This window comes from Manihot esculenta, chromosome 8 (assembly GCF_001659605.2).
Source record: "Manihot esculenta cultivar AM560-2 chromosome 8, M.esculenta_v8, whole genome shotgun sequence".
Taxonomy (NCBI): domain Eukaryota; kingdom Viridiplantae; phylum Streptophyta; class Magnoliopsida; order Malpighiales; family Euphorbiaceae; genus Manihot; species Manihot esculenta.
This window is the reverse complement of record NC_035168.2, coordinates 35195579-35209272: the sequence shown is the minus strand read 5'-3', so window position 1 is coordinate 35209272 and position 13694 is coordinate 35195579. Positions and strand designations below refer to the sequence as shown.

The 13694-nt window shown below is 34.0% G+C and overlaps 2 protein-coding genes across 3 annotated transcripts; both read right to left on the bottom strand.

Moving 5' to 3' along the window:
* Positions 1-2920: 2920 nt before the first annotated feature.
* LOC110620651 (dnaJ homolog subfamily B member 6) lies at positions 2921-4580 on the bottom strand. 2 transcript variants are annotated; one of them, XM_021764461.2, is made up of 5 exons: positions 4162-4573; positions 3955-4042; positions 3778-3848; positions 3336-3392; positions 2921-3242 (listed from the first exon to the last, which is right to left on the bottom strand). In XM_021764461.2, exons 1-5 carry the CDS (start codon positions 4270-4272, stop codon positions 3087-3089), a joined length of 483 nt encoding a protein of 160 aa, XP_021620153.1. In that variant the 5' UTR covers positions 4273-4573; the 3' UTR covers positions 2921-3086. The 2 variants fall into 2 exon arrangements, with proteins under 2 accessions (XP_021620153.1, XP_043815032.1); XM_043959097.1 differs by lacking the exons at positions 2921-3242; positions 3336-3392 and having other exon boundaries at positions 3399-3848; positions 4162-4580.
* A 5750-nt stretch (positions 4581-10330) lies between these two features.
* On the bottom strand, positions 10331-13479 carry LOC110620650 (calmodulin-binding protein 60 D). The gene is made up of 8 exons (XM_021764460.2): positions 13020-13479; positions 12837-12912; positions 12709-12761; positions 12108-12604; positions 11821-11981; positions 11536-11739; positions 11266-11437; positions 10331-11039 (listed from the first exon to the last, which is right to left on the bottom strand). The coding sequence occupies exons 1-8, from the start codon at positions 13097-13099 to the stop codon at positions 10612-10614; spliced, it is 1671 nt and encodes a 556-aa protein (XP_021620152.1). The 5' UTR covers positions 13100-13479; the 3' UTR covers positions 10331-10611.
* Positions 13480-13694: the final 215 nt, after the last annotated feature.

Genomic DNA, 13694 nt, shown 5'->3' with positions numbered 1-13694 from the left:
TTATATATTATATTTGAAATTAATATAAGAAATACAAAATCATGCAACGTTAAATAAAACTAATTCTTATAAAATTCAGATGAAATAATTACTAAAATTTTAAATTATAAATAATTGTGAATCTAAATTAAAATTATCAAAATTATAAAGATTTATTTTATATTTTTTATAAGTAGCGATACGTACTTAAATTATTATATAAAATTGTGTTGCTAAATTATAATATGTACTTCTAGTCTGGGTAATATTAGCAAGGAATTTAAATATTTTTAGGCAAAGATTTTATTGCTCTGAAATGTGTTTTTTAAATTATTTATTTTGCTTCATATTATTATAAAATTAATTAAATAATTTAAAGGTTAATAAAATTATTTAACCAAATTTAAATTTAGGTAGAAAATCAACGTATCCGACCAACGGCTAAATTTATTTAACCAAATTAATTAAATACTTATATTTGGAGACCTCCATTCACATAGAATCTAGGTCAAAGGCGTAGGCCTTCACCGCAGCTAGCACTCCTCAATGCCATCTATCTCCCTTCCAGGTTGTAAAAGATGGACCTCAACCTCAAAAGCCTAAGCCCTTATCCTTGCCTTCACCCCGATAATAAAAAGCTTCCCAAAAAATAAAATATCTAAAATTAAAAAGGGAAAATTCTTATCAGATCTCCATTTTTAAAAAATTAAGTAGTTTCACTATATAATTTAGATTATTTTATTAAAATATTTTACATTTTATAAAACCAAATAAAATTATTTATATAAAAAATTAATTTATTGTAAAATAAATAATATTTATCATTAAAATTATATAAACTGACGATTTATTTAATGAAATTACTTTTAAAAATATATAAAGAAGTTAATCATGTCTAGTGAGATGATTGCCATTGTCTTTGTCGACTTGGGAAAATGAGGATTTTATTAAGGGTAAACTGTAATTTAATCCCTCTGATTTAGTGAAATATAACCTTTCGTCCCTCTGTTTTAAAAAACCTTTAATTTAATCCTTCACATTTAAAAAAACTGTAAAATAATCCCTACCGTTAAATTTTCAGTTAACCTTCTGTTTATTTTAATAAAAATGACTAAACTACCTTTTTCTTCTCATTTTCTCCTTCTTTTTCCGATCGTCTTCTTCCTTTCCTTCTCCTCCTCCTCCTTCTTCTTTTTCTTCTTCTCCTTCTCTTTCTCCTTCTTTTCCCGATCCTTCCTCCTCCTCCTCCTCCTCCTCCTCCTCCTCCTCCTCCTCCTACGTAAGGCTTTGGAGGTGATGGATCCTCTTACAGCGTTTAGTCCATTTTCAAATATGAACTTGAAATCTTTTTCCACTATGAATGTCCTCCTCCTCCTCCTCCTCCTCCTCCTCCTCCTACGTAAGGCTTTGGAGGTGATGGATCCTCTTACAGCGTTTAGTCCATTTTCAGATATGAACTTGAAATCTTTTTCCACTATGAATGTCGTCCAGTGCTCCTGAAATGTAACATTATTAAATTTGCAAGTTTACAGGTTAGCGTGGTGTTGCTTAATTAAGGTTGAGCTAAAGATTCATGCAAATTTATCGAGGAATTGTTCTCCTATACCCTCATAACTTGTGGGGCTAGTTTGGGGCCATAACCGTTAGTGACTTGGAACTCTCTCTGCATCTTTCAAAGAATTTTCATTACAAATACTGATGGGTCATCGTCTCCCTAGTTGCTGCCACCTGCATTATCGGCTGTCAGTAGCTCCTCTGTTTTCACCTGCAATTGCCAACCTGCTGAGTAAATGGAAAAGGAAATGCTCAATATTTTATGTATAGTCCGAAGAGAAAGAGAGTGAAAGCCACCTGCAAGAAGAACCCATTGGAAGCTCTTATCCTAACACGTGTAGAATCATTCGAGTTTTTCACAATCTCAAATGTGTTGGAGATGGCTACTAATCCTAGGAATTGTTTGTTAAATACCCTGAAGTTGAAATGGGTTTTCTCCTTCATTCACAGTGATAAGGACCGGAACGCAATATCGTTGGTATGCAAGTCCTGGTACGAGGTAGAGAGGTGGTGCCGGAGGAGGATTTTCGTCGGGAACTGTTACGCCGTCAGTCCGCCAATGGTGATTAGGAGATTTCCGGAGCTGAGATCGGTTGAGCTCAAAGGGAAGCCGCACTTCGCGGACTTCAATCTCGTCCCGGACGGTTGGGTGGTTATGTTTACCCGTGGATCGAGGCCATGGCTAACGCATACCCTTGGCTGGAGGAGATCAGGTTGAAGAGAATGGTGGTTACAGATGAGACTTTGGAGCTGATTGCTAAGTCCTTTAAGAATTTCAAGGTCTTGGTGCTTTCATCATATGAGGGTTTCTCTACTGATGGACTTGCCGCCATTGCTGCTAATTGCAGGTTTTCGTTTTTTCCTCTTCTCCACTCTTGAAGCATTCTTTTCCACTTAAACCATGATTGTTGGGTTGTGTGTGGTTGACGAAGAAATGTGGTTTAGGAGGGGAAGAGGGGAAATGGAGGGAATTCTATTTGATTGAGTTTTTTTATTTAAGGGTAATTTTATCATTTTTATTAAAATAAACAGAAAGTTAACTGAAAATTTGACGATAGAAATTATTTTGCAGTTTTTTTAAATGTGAAGGATTAAATTAAAGGTTTTTTAAAACAGAGAGACGAAACGTTATATTTCACTAAATTAGAGGAATTAAATTACAGTTTAAATAAAATTAATTTTAATTTTCTCATCAGACATGCATGAGATGAAGTCTCCAAATGATATACGTTTTCACAAATTGATAATTGAGATATGGCATGCATACCAAGTGTCAATTTGTTTCGCCTAAGGCCTCCCATACCTTTCGCCACCTCATTGGCTGTCCATGTGAACATCAAACTCCCCCACCACAGCCAATCATGCAAACCCAAAAAGCACACATAAATTAAAAAGCAACATTTTTTTATTCCATCAAACTGACATTCCAAGGTTTTCATAAACTCACTAAATATTAATAATCCTAAGTTACATCAACTACCCAATAGCATTAGCACTCAATTTCTCCACAAATTAGAAAGCTCAAGGCCAAAGAATGATCCAGTGCAACTGCATCAGACGCGAGCGGTGTTGCGCTTCGCTGCATTCCCTTTCGATGCATTGACACGTGCCCTTTTCCTATCCATTGGATCCTTATTGAGGTCAAAGCTCACACCATCTCCACCCACCATGTCCGCAAACATCCTTTGAAGATCTTCAAAGCTATCTCCCTAATAAACAATACAGCCGACCGGGGGGATCATAGTTACTATTATGCCCTTGAATGATGTAAAAGAAGCTGCACAGTTCCTTCTAATACTTACCTCGTCTTTCACATTGTTCATCATGGAGATCATCTCTTGCATGAAGTCACAAAAGTCCTGCTTGGAAAAATTCACAAATGTGAGGATCACGTACGCAACAAAAAAGAAAATTACAATTTGGCCCCAGATAGGACAAAAAAAATTTCGCCGAAAGAATTATAGCCATTCGCCATTGCAATCATTTACGCAAGAATCATGCCCTGGAAGAATAAATAAAAATTCCCAATTGCAAAAATATAAAAAGTAAAGTGAATTTTGCCCAGGCAGGCAATTTCACTCCTAGCAAATTTTTAAAACGACGCCGTTCCGTCTGCCCAGAAGGAGAGTGAGGATTGAGGAATGGGGGATGGGGGTTAACCAAAACAGCACCGTTTTCAAAGGTTAGCAAGGGAGACATGGGATCAAGCCCCGGCAAAATCCAGAGAAAGATATATGTACGAACTTTATCTTCTTCCTCCAGAGGATCATAAAGCCCAGCATCGTACATTGACCTCTTAGCTTCATCAGAAAGAACTATAAAAACCAGACGGATAGTTAACGACAGTTAGCGTGCATGTTATATACTATGTAACGGCAAATTTCAACGGTAAGATATTTTTGAGGGGAAAGTTAAAGTCACCGGAGTATGCTTCTTGGATTTGCTGAAACCGAAGTTTCGCCTCTCCGGCTACCCCCGGATTCCGGGTCCACTTGTCTGGGTGCCATTTCTTCAATCAAAGTACCCAAAAAATAAAAATTTTGGCCATATTATTAAAAAGAGATTCAGAAACTAACGAAACACTGCAATTGCAAAAAAGGGGAGAAACAACGGCATTCGAATTCATACCATGGCTAGTTTGCGATACGCAGTGCGAATATCAGAGAAGGAGGCATCCCTGCGAATCCCGAGAACAGTGTAGTAACAAGATCCGCCGTTGGATCCTCCTTCCCGATCCATATCTAACAAACCACCAAAACAACAATCTTCAAAACCCCTACCGAAAAACCCAACCAAACGCTACCAAAATTGATCTCTAAGTATGCCCAAAAACACACATAGCAATGGCAAAGCAGAGAAAACGACTTCCCCAGGAAAAACAGAATCGCACGCCTCTCGCTTTTGCTGCAGAAATAAGGGGAGGTGGTGGTTTTGGGCTCAGAGAGAGAGAAAATATCTTGTGCGACTTTTTGAGAGGCTGTGTATAAAAGAAATACAGGTTGCTGGAGGAAACTTCGAGAGATTTCAGCCTGATGAACTTTTCGGAGGAAGAAGATATTTTCTTTGATGCTTAATTATTAGTGTTTGAGTTTTGAATAATTACTGGTTTTGCCATTACCCCACCGTGACTTGGACACAGCGACGCGCGTCACCTCTCCCGCTTCATTTCCGTTCGCGGCGCGTTACTTCCAAAAGTGCTCTTAGATATGATCCGCTTGGAAAATTAATAATCAGTTCTGGAATCTAAATTTGAAAGTGTAATTATTATGGATAGCTACAATTTATATAACAATGAATTTAATAATATTAATATTACATTTAAATATATTTTAATTAAATTTTTGTAATTTTTGTAATACAAATATCTATTAAAAAAAATTAAACTTGTGTTAAATTATCTCTCCAGACTCTCAAATTATTTTATTATATCACTTTATTTTTATAACCTAACATTTTAATTTTTTTTAATTTTAATTTCATTTAAATTTAAAATTTTTTCATTCAAAATATCTATCAAAATAATGATTTAAATCTACTCATTAAAAAAATATTAAAATATAATTCCTTTTATCATTAATAAAAAATTACTTATCTTTTAAATTTTTAAATTTCTTTCGTCTTTTTCATCGCTCAAAATTAAAATATTTTTCCTTTAAAAAACTCATTTTGCAATAATTAAAGTGGTGATGGAGAACCGGTCCGCGACACGAATAGCCAGTGAAACAAACGACGTGGATAGTAGAGGGACAGTGAGCAGCATGTGATAGAACTACCAATGAGCAGGAGGCGCAGCAAGCGATAAGCTATAGAAATAGTAAGCGATGAGCGATGGCGAGCAACAACCTTCTGTTGATTTTTTATTTTAGATAATTTTAATTTTATTTATTTTAATTTTTATTAAATTTGTTAAGTTTGAATTTAAATCTATTAAAATTTTTATTTATTTATTAAATTTGAATTTATAATTTTAATTGTTATTTTGATTTGAAAATGAGTTTTTATTGTTTTGATTATTTGAGTGACAAACCTATAATTTTAATGAAATTAAAATTTAAAAATTAAAGTATTGTATTCAGAGTAGTTAAGTTATTTATATTTTTACTAATGATATTTTTTATGAAATAATTTTTAATTTTAATGAAATTAAAGTTGAAAAATTTTAAATATTATATTTTAATATTAAAGATATGAGAAATGAAAAAGTAATTTTTCTTAAATTTATTTTTTATATATTATAAAAATTTTATGTCTTATTTAATTTAAATAAATTATTTTTTAAAAAATTTACTTTTCATAAACTTAACTAAATTAGAGAAATTAAGTTATTTTCTACCATCAAAAGAAGAAAAATCTTTAATTTGTCAAAAAATTAAAAAAATCAAAAAGAAAATATTAAGCAAAATAGACGCAATTTTCACACTTTAAAACTTCAAGTTAACTGTGTGAATCACCTTCAATTAAACAAAGTCATAGTCTTCTCTCGAAAATTGTCTAGTGCCTCTAATGAGTGAGGGTTTTGTTTCCAAGTGAATAATAGCTTCAAGGCTGTTGTATGCAGCCGAAACTATGCCTTTGACGGTCGATTTAGTAGTCTTTTTCTTTTAACTTTGAATGGTAAAAAGAGGGGCTTGAGCTTCATCTCGCTTTACCTCCCAATTTCTCCAAACAGGCTTTAAGTTTGTGTCTCGTTAGTCTTGATAATCTCCTTTATTGATTTTGAAACTAGCTTGTAGCAAGTAATAGTGTTTTCCACACTTGTTTTTCAATGAGATAAAACTTGTTCAATAATTATTTTATAAGTAGTATCTAATATTTTAATTCGGTTAAAATAGTAGGTAAAAAAATAAATTATAAATAATTATTTTTTGTAATATTTAACTCATTATTATCAAATAAATATTCACTAAAATAATTAATATCTATTATAACAGTTAATATCGCCGAACGGTGTTGCCGCTGGTCTCGAAAAAATACAACCATGTACCGTTGAAAGCTTGGTTTGAATTGGGCTCCCAATTATTTCACATGCTTGTCTCATGGGCCTTGTTTGGAGTTAGATTTTAATTGTATTAATTTGTTTTTCTGTCCCATACCTTATACATTATTTCTTTTAATGAAATTACTCCCTGATAAAAAAAAAATAAGAATAATGTTAAATACATGCAATTATGGTTAGAAGAGTCATATGTAATTTATTTAATATAATTTTATTTATATAAAAATAAATTTAATACTCATGTAAATTATAATTTATACTGAATGTTATATAATTAAGTAAGAATATATAAATAATATTTAATTTAATATTTAATAATTATAAATTTTTGATTTTATATTTAATTTTTACTATAATCGGCAAAGGACTGTGGGAATCATTATATATATATATATATATATATATATATATATATATATATATATATATATATATATATATACATATTGCATGGATAATCGCTTTAAAAAAAATCTCAAGCTATCAAACATATATCTAATAAGAGTTGATGCGAACTTTTTAGAAGAAAAATGGAGAAAAATAGAGAAGGGAGAAAGTTATTGACTGAGGCAAAGGAAAATCATCGATCGGCGGTTGGATGATGGTGAGCTTGATTTTCGTCGACATTTTGGTTTTTGTTTTGATTTTTCTTTAGTTGTTTGGCTGTTTAGCTTGTCTTCGAATAGGAGTTAGATCCGTTTTCGTAGTTGTCTTTCACTACGGCTAAACGGTGATGACGATTCTGTGTCTTTTATTTATTTGCTCATTTGCTCTAGTTGATTTTTACAAGTCTTTGTTATTTTTTTTGTTGAGGGATGCTATTTGGATCTAAATGCATGGGGTGGTAACTCGACTTTGGCTTCCAGAGAGGGATTCATTTGGTATGATGCTAGCAACACGGAATCGCACCGCCACATGCGATGATTCACGCTCTTAGAAGGTTGATAATCGATCGAGTACTCTGCGATGTCCACTCCATGTGCGATTTAGTTTTTGTTTGAGCTGCTTGTGTTGTTTTGTTCTTCCTAAGAGCTTCTTTGCTTTTCTCGTTGCTATCCAATTGTCTTTTCTTGTTCTTTACCTATTGCTGCTGTATCGTTTGTTTTCGTTGATCTTTTGTCCAATGGCTATAGCGGCGCAGATGTCGTGGGGAGGCGGTGCTCTATAGTGTGAGTGCGATGGAATTTCGGTGAGCAAGTTCAAGTTTGAATGATGCTGTTTGTTACTAGATTGTGATAATTGAGTTGTCTCTTGGATTATATTTTCTTAGTTATTTTAATTATTTTATAAAAATATATTAAAAAATAGAATAATTTTATAAGAATTAATTTATTGAATAAAGTTTATGTTAAATAAATACCTACAGTTAAATTATTTTAATTTTTTTAAAATGGATATGAAATATATATTTCATATATTTATTTTATTTACCAATTATTTCAAATATTCAAAAGAATATAATCAAATTTTGCAAACTATTTTAAACACGTAACCCACTTCTTAAGCTCATTTAAATTAAACTCTTCCTCACGTGTATTGTTTTGAAATAAAATTCAATAATCATTTGCCCCAATACGAGAGAATAATTTTTTTAGACATGCACAATAATTGCATTATTGAGTTTCAAAAGGCATGATTACCGTAAATCTTTAAAAAATTCGAAGTGGCGCAGTTTTCCACCGGCTAATCTCTCCTAATCGGGAAAAACCAACCCACACCAAGGTATTCTTCAAATATCAACTATACTCTTGATTGAATTGAGAAAGTAAAAACTGCCAAATACCTAGAGAAAATTCTCTCTCTAGTCTTTAGATTCTAGAGAAAGATTAAGTTTAAAATGTGTCTGAAGTGAATAAATTATTAATTTAATAATTATTATTTTATTTATTATTTATATAAATTGATATATTCTCATGGTTGTAAGTGTATATTTGCTTTATTTTATAAGAATTAATTTATAAGTACTATTTAAAATTTATTAGTATTTAAATAATTATGTATTTAGTTAAAATATTTATAATTAATTGATAAACGGTTGATATGTTTAATAATAAGTTTTATAAGCATAATTATTATTAAAATTAATAAATAATTTATTTAAAATTTTAAAGTTAAATAAAGATAATGTAATAAATTTCTTAATTGCAAATATAATTCCCAACTTATTGATTTATTTTATTATAAGCTAAATCTATAAGATAAAATAATATTATAAACAAATTAATTAGTTTCCTTTTAGAGTTTAGATATGATTTGATCGGTGTTATATGCTAAAACACATTCTTTATTATTTTTTCATTTTTTGTATGAGTGAACTTTCTTTATTTTTCCAAAAGTATTATAAATAATAGGAGTGAATAGCTTTCTGTCGCGTTGTCTTCCTGGTGGTGGCTCAGTGCTGTTTGACTCTGTTTGTTAAGAATCTATTTCTTTCTTCTTATTTGCATTTGTTGTTTTGTTGGTTGTTGATCCATGTTTGTTGGACAATTTTATTGGTGTTTTATTGGTCTTTCTTGTGCTATCGGTGATATCTTTTTCCCTTATTCAGTGATGAATGGTTGTTTGAGATGGCGGTGTTTGGGCTGATGGAGGTGTGGTTGGTTTATCTAGATTGATGTATCTTAGTTTTTTATTTGATTTTCGAAATATAGTTGGTTTGCTTGAGTTGTTTTGCGTCTTGGTTTGATTTATTTTTTTTTATTTATTCAATTTAATTTTTTTTTTTTTTGGATCTTTAGTAAAGACTGAATCTTTTTGTATGTTTCTGCCTTTGGGTCTTGTATGATGCAAATCCTTTTGTATGGTAAAAAAAAAAAAAAAACAATTTCCCCCGCCTCCCACCAAAGGCAATAAGTTCATTGGAAAAAAGGGATAGATTACAAGGCCCATGCCCAATAAATAACTAGTAGCCCAATCAGAGGAAGATAAAAAAAACAGAGGACCAAAACTAAATTAGCCCTACATCATGGAGGCCCATAGTCCAATGTACAAAAGAAGCCTACAACAATCGACGGGGCTTAAAGCGAAAGATGCAGTCCCAAATTGGCGTTGCCGTCATCTTTTACCGATGAAAGAAGCGGACTGCGGTGTACAAGCCTTCAAAGTTTCCCTCTTTTCCCCGACGGCAACAGGATCTTAGGAAAAAACAAACGCATCTGATGAGCAGTATGGAGAGTTGGAGGCAGATTTCTAATGGCGTCTTACCCTTACGGGGTGCGGCAGCCATCAGAGCGAGGTCGCAATAAGATCCAGATCCATCCACAATTCTACAAATCGCATCTTTCCACTGGCAGTCTTCAAGTAATGGAGCCAAGATAGCAAACGAGTCTCCTTTTATGACACACACTTTGGGCTCAAAGAACAGATGCATCAGCGATGCCCCCAAAGAGCAGAAGAGCTTCCAAGGGCGCGTTGGGCAGCAGGCCCCAAGACTCAAAGCCTCAACAGTAGAAAAGGCTGATTTGCAAAGCTGCAACCGAAAACTCAAAGTAACCTTTTACAAACTTGTCCCACAGGCAAGGAGGGAGAAACCACTCTAATCTGGAAGCCCAGAAGGTAAACGAAAATAGAGAGAAGTATTGTCTCTAAAAAAACTAGACAGACGTCAGTTCATGCTAGAATTTGAGAGTTTTTTGCTATGTATAAAATTTTGTTTTTATTTTTCTATCCATATTGTGATTGTGCAACTGATTTGAGTTTCTGATACAACAATAATAGTTAAAATTTTCTGAAACTTCATCATAATACAAGTACCACATATCTGCAAATCCAAAGAAACTTTAACAAGATCAACAGCAGATAGAGCTAAACAGTGTGAAAATGATTTCTATTGGACAATTTGTACATGCAGTGAAAGGATTGCTGCAAATACACAAACTACAAAACAGGACCCTTTTCTGGTAACTTGGTCTTTGTTGCAAGTTGCAAGTTGCAAGAAGGAAAAACAAAAAACTACAAGTAAACAAGAAAGCTAAAAACTACCTTGACTCCCTCTCATGTATCTAGGAGAGCTTTCAGCTTTCAGCTCTTACCCTAAACCTTGAGATGCTTTGATTTCTACAACTGTCTACTGTTTTAGTAATTTACATACAGAAGCTCTGCCACATTCTTTTAGCAATGTCTCTCCTGACTGAGCCCCACATAATGGCAGCTCTTAGCTTGCACCACCCTACTTTGGACTTTTCAAGCATACCAAAGCTTGGGTGAGAAGAGATGATACCCAGTTCTCCTTCATTATCTGAACTGAAAAAACAAGTGTTTACGGGAGACCAGGTTGATGTTTGTGTCTGTGAATCCTCTGGAGTTAGTTGACTAGTTGTCCCTAGTGGCCATCGTGATGAACTTGCAGACCAACTGTTTTCTCCAGGGTAGGAAACGGGAAAGATGTCCCTGATTTTGAAACTGTTCCTTAGTGTTTGAGGAAACACTTGCAGTGAATTAGGATTCTGTGCTACAGAAAATTCTAACTGATTGCCCATGGTGTTGAAATCCAGCAGCATCTCTGGTTGATCTGCACAAAACATGAAGTCTTAGTGAAAAAAAAGAAAAAACCACTTAAGAACATCAATTACACAGAAATTTGATCACTTGCAGTGAAAATCAGGAGATGAAAAGATATAGTTAGTTTCTGCACTTCTGCAGTTGCATTCATGCATCGACTGCAATCCTTAAACGGAACTGAAAGGATCACAGGGAGCTTTGTGTCTAATTAACATGGAATTGAAGGGATCATATACCTGGGCATGCAGCTGGGAGTTCAAGTTGCTGCAGACTGAGATTTGGACCATTGAATGGCTCAGCTTGTGGACATGCCAAGGACCTTAAAGGGCCACAAATGTCACGAGAATCAAGCATGATAAAGCTATGTACATTCTTATAAGCCTTTTGCTTTAAACTTTCCACCAGAGCCTGTCAATTCAACAGAAAAGTCGACCTATGAGATGAAAATTATTCACGCACAACAAATGGTCGGATCAATTCAAAGTCCAGCTTTATTGAGTCCTTACCATTTGGGAAGGAGCTAGTTTGTCCAGAGGCTTATACATCTGACCTTCAAATGCTGCTCCTACGAGCTTGTACACTGAATTGAAAAGAAGCCCCACACTTGGTCCAGCTTCAAAGTAAGTATACAGCTTATCATCCAGAACACATTCATTTGCATGGTCTAAAATCATGTCCCATATCCTATTTGAAATTCCACCTAAAATCACCTGCATGCATCCCACAGATGCCTCAGTTTGGATGGATTCACATTAAAAGGGGAAAGAGAGAAGAGAAGGAATTTCTATTACCTTCCTCAGTTCAGATGGATTAATTGCATATGTCTGCAGAAAATCTCTCACAGTATGAATTCCCCATGTTGCCAACTTTTTGTGGGTTGCACCACCTTTTGCTATTCTTTCCAAACGCCAGATTTCATCAACCAATCTTGGAGGGTGATGTTTCTTATTCACTGAATCAACAAATGGATACAATCAATTTTTAGTTATAGATTTTGCTGATATTTCATTCATAATAGAGAACCTATAAACAGAGCTGAAGTTAAAGGTTAGAGCTAAAGTTAAAGGTTTGAACTTACATTCTCCGCGATGATCCTTCACCATGAAAGCTTCACTCCTAGCTTCCCTAATCCTTGCTTCACTATAATTTTTAGTAACAGGTCTAGCTCCTAGCCGGAATCTTCGACTCCTTTGCCAACTAGAATTGTCGGTGAAAATTATATCACTAATCAGGCCACTTCCGGATTTTAGTGTAATGTTTAAATCTCCTCCAGTCACCAGAGGCCTTTTACCCTCTCTTTCACGGATAACATTGGCATTGAATTCATTTTCAGTCCAATCTTCTCTCTCATCTATACCGAAATCACCATCAAGGACAAGAATCTCAATCTTCATAGAAGATAGAGGACCAGAATTGACGAGGGTCTTGGTCCTAGCATCCAACAATTCAAGCCTGATCGGGTTACCATCCTCAGCTTCCATGGTGCTACCTGTAAAAATGGTGGATGGTGGTCTGCTAACGAACTGCAACAGGAAGCCTCTTGCTCCTGACGTCTCAGTCTGATTGGAGGAGGTTCTACAGCAACGAGAACACAAAATGAAACTGTTAGTCGATGGAATTTGATCAAATGAATCTCTTAGAACTGACTTCTTAAGAAGCAAGGTGACACAAGAACTAACCTGAAGGATGGTTGAAGGACTCGTTGAACAGTCCGTTCGATCTCATCTCGAACCTAACCGAAAAAATAAGAACTACCTTCAGATATTGAAACCAACCCAGTAATCATTCTTTAAGAAAACTATCTTACCACTCCTCTGATGAAAGGTTCGATCTCGGCAACTATATCCTGCACTGAAAGCATTCCCAGAACATCTCTAATGGCACTGTTCAAGCAAAAGTAGACAAGAAACCCACATTAGAAACTCAAATAATTTGTCAATTACATGAAAGCTTCAAAGTTAGAAAGCTCTATAAATTAATGGGCACATACTTCTTGAACCGCTTAGAGTCCTGAGCTGGAGAATCAGTCCCATCTTCAGAATCGCCATGAAAAGGCCTCTTTGGCACCATTTAGGAGATTCAGACAAAGAAATGTACAGTTTGAAAGTGCAAATTCTGGTGGAAAGAACAAGAGCAACTAACTTCGGACAACCTTATATGGGTATAAATAAGCTAACTTAAATGTTCACTTGCAAGAAAAAGGATGACGAAGCTACATAGAAGTTTCAGTTAAACACCTAAAAACTCTAAAATCTACGCGCTAAGCCATGCACAAAAAGTCAAGAATCGAACTCATCATTCAAAAAGTTGAATAAAAAGCTCAAATTAAGAATATTTATTATTTTCTTGTAAACTATAACCAACTCAAAAAACAACTCTGCATTTGGAATCTCCAAAGTATCAAAGCGGACAACATAGTACTTATCAGTTAGCATTAACTAAACAGACAATTAACTTCCAAACAAGCCTCAGGCATTTTATACTAAAAGAAACCATTTTTTATTTTATTTTTTATTATTTGAATTCTTGAAATTCAAGCATTAACTAACCGCGTAATGCTTGAAATGTACGTTTAGGTTATAATTAAAATATTAAAAACAAACAAAAAAGATTATAACAGATTTGGAAGAACATGAGCAGTAAATGAAAAACACGGTGAGTCGAC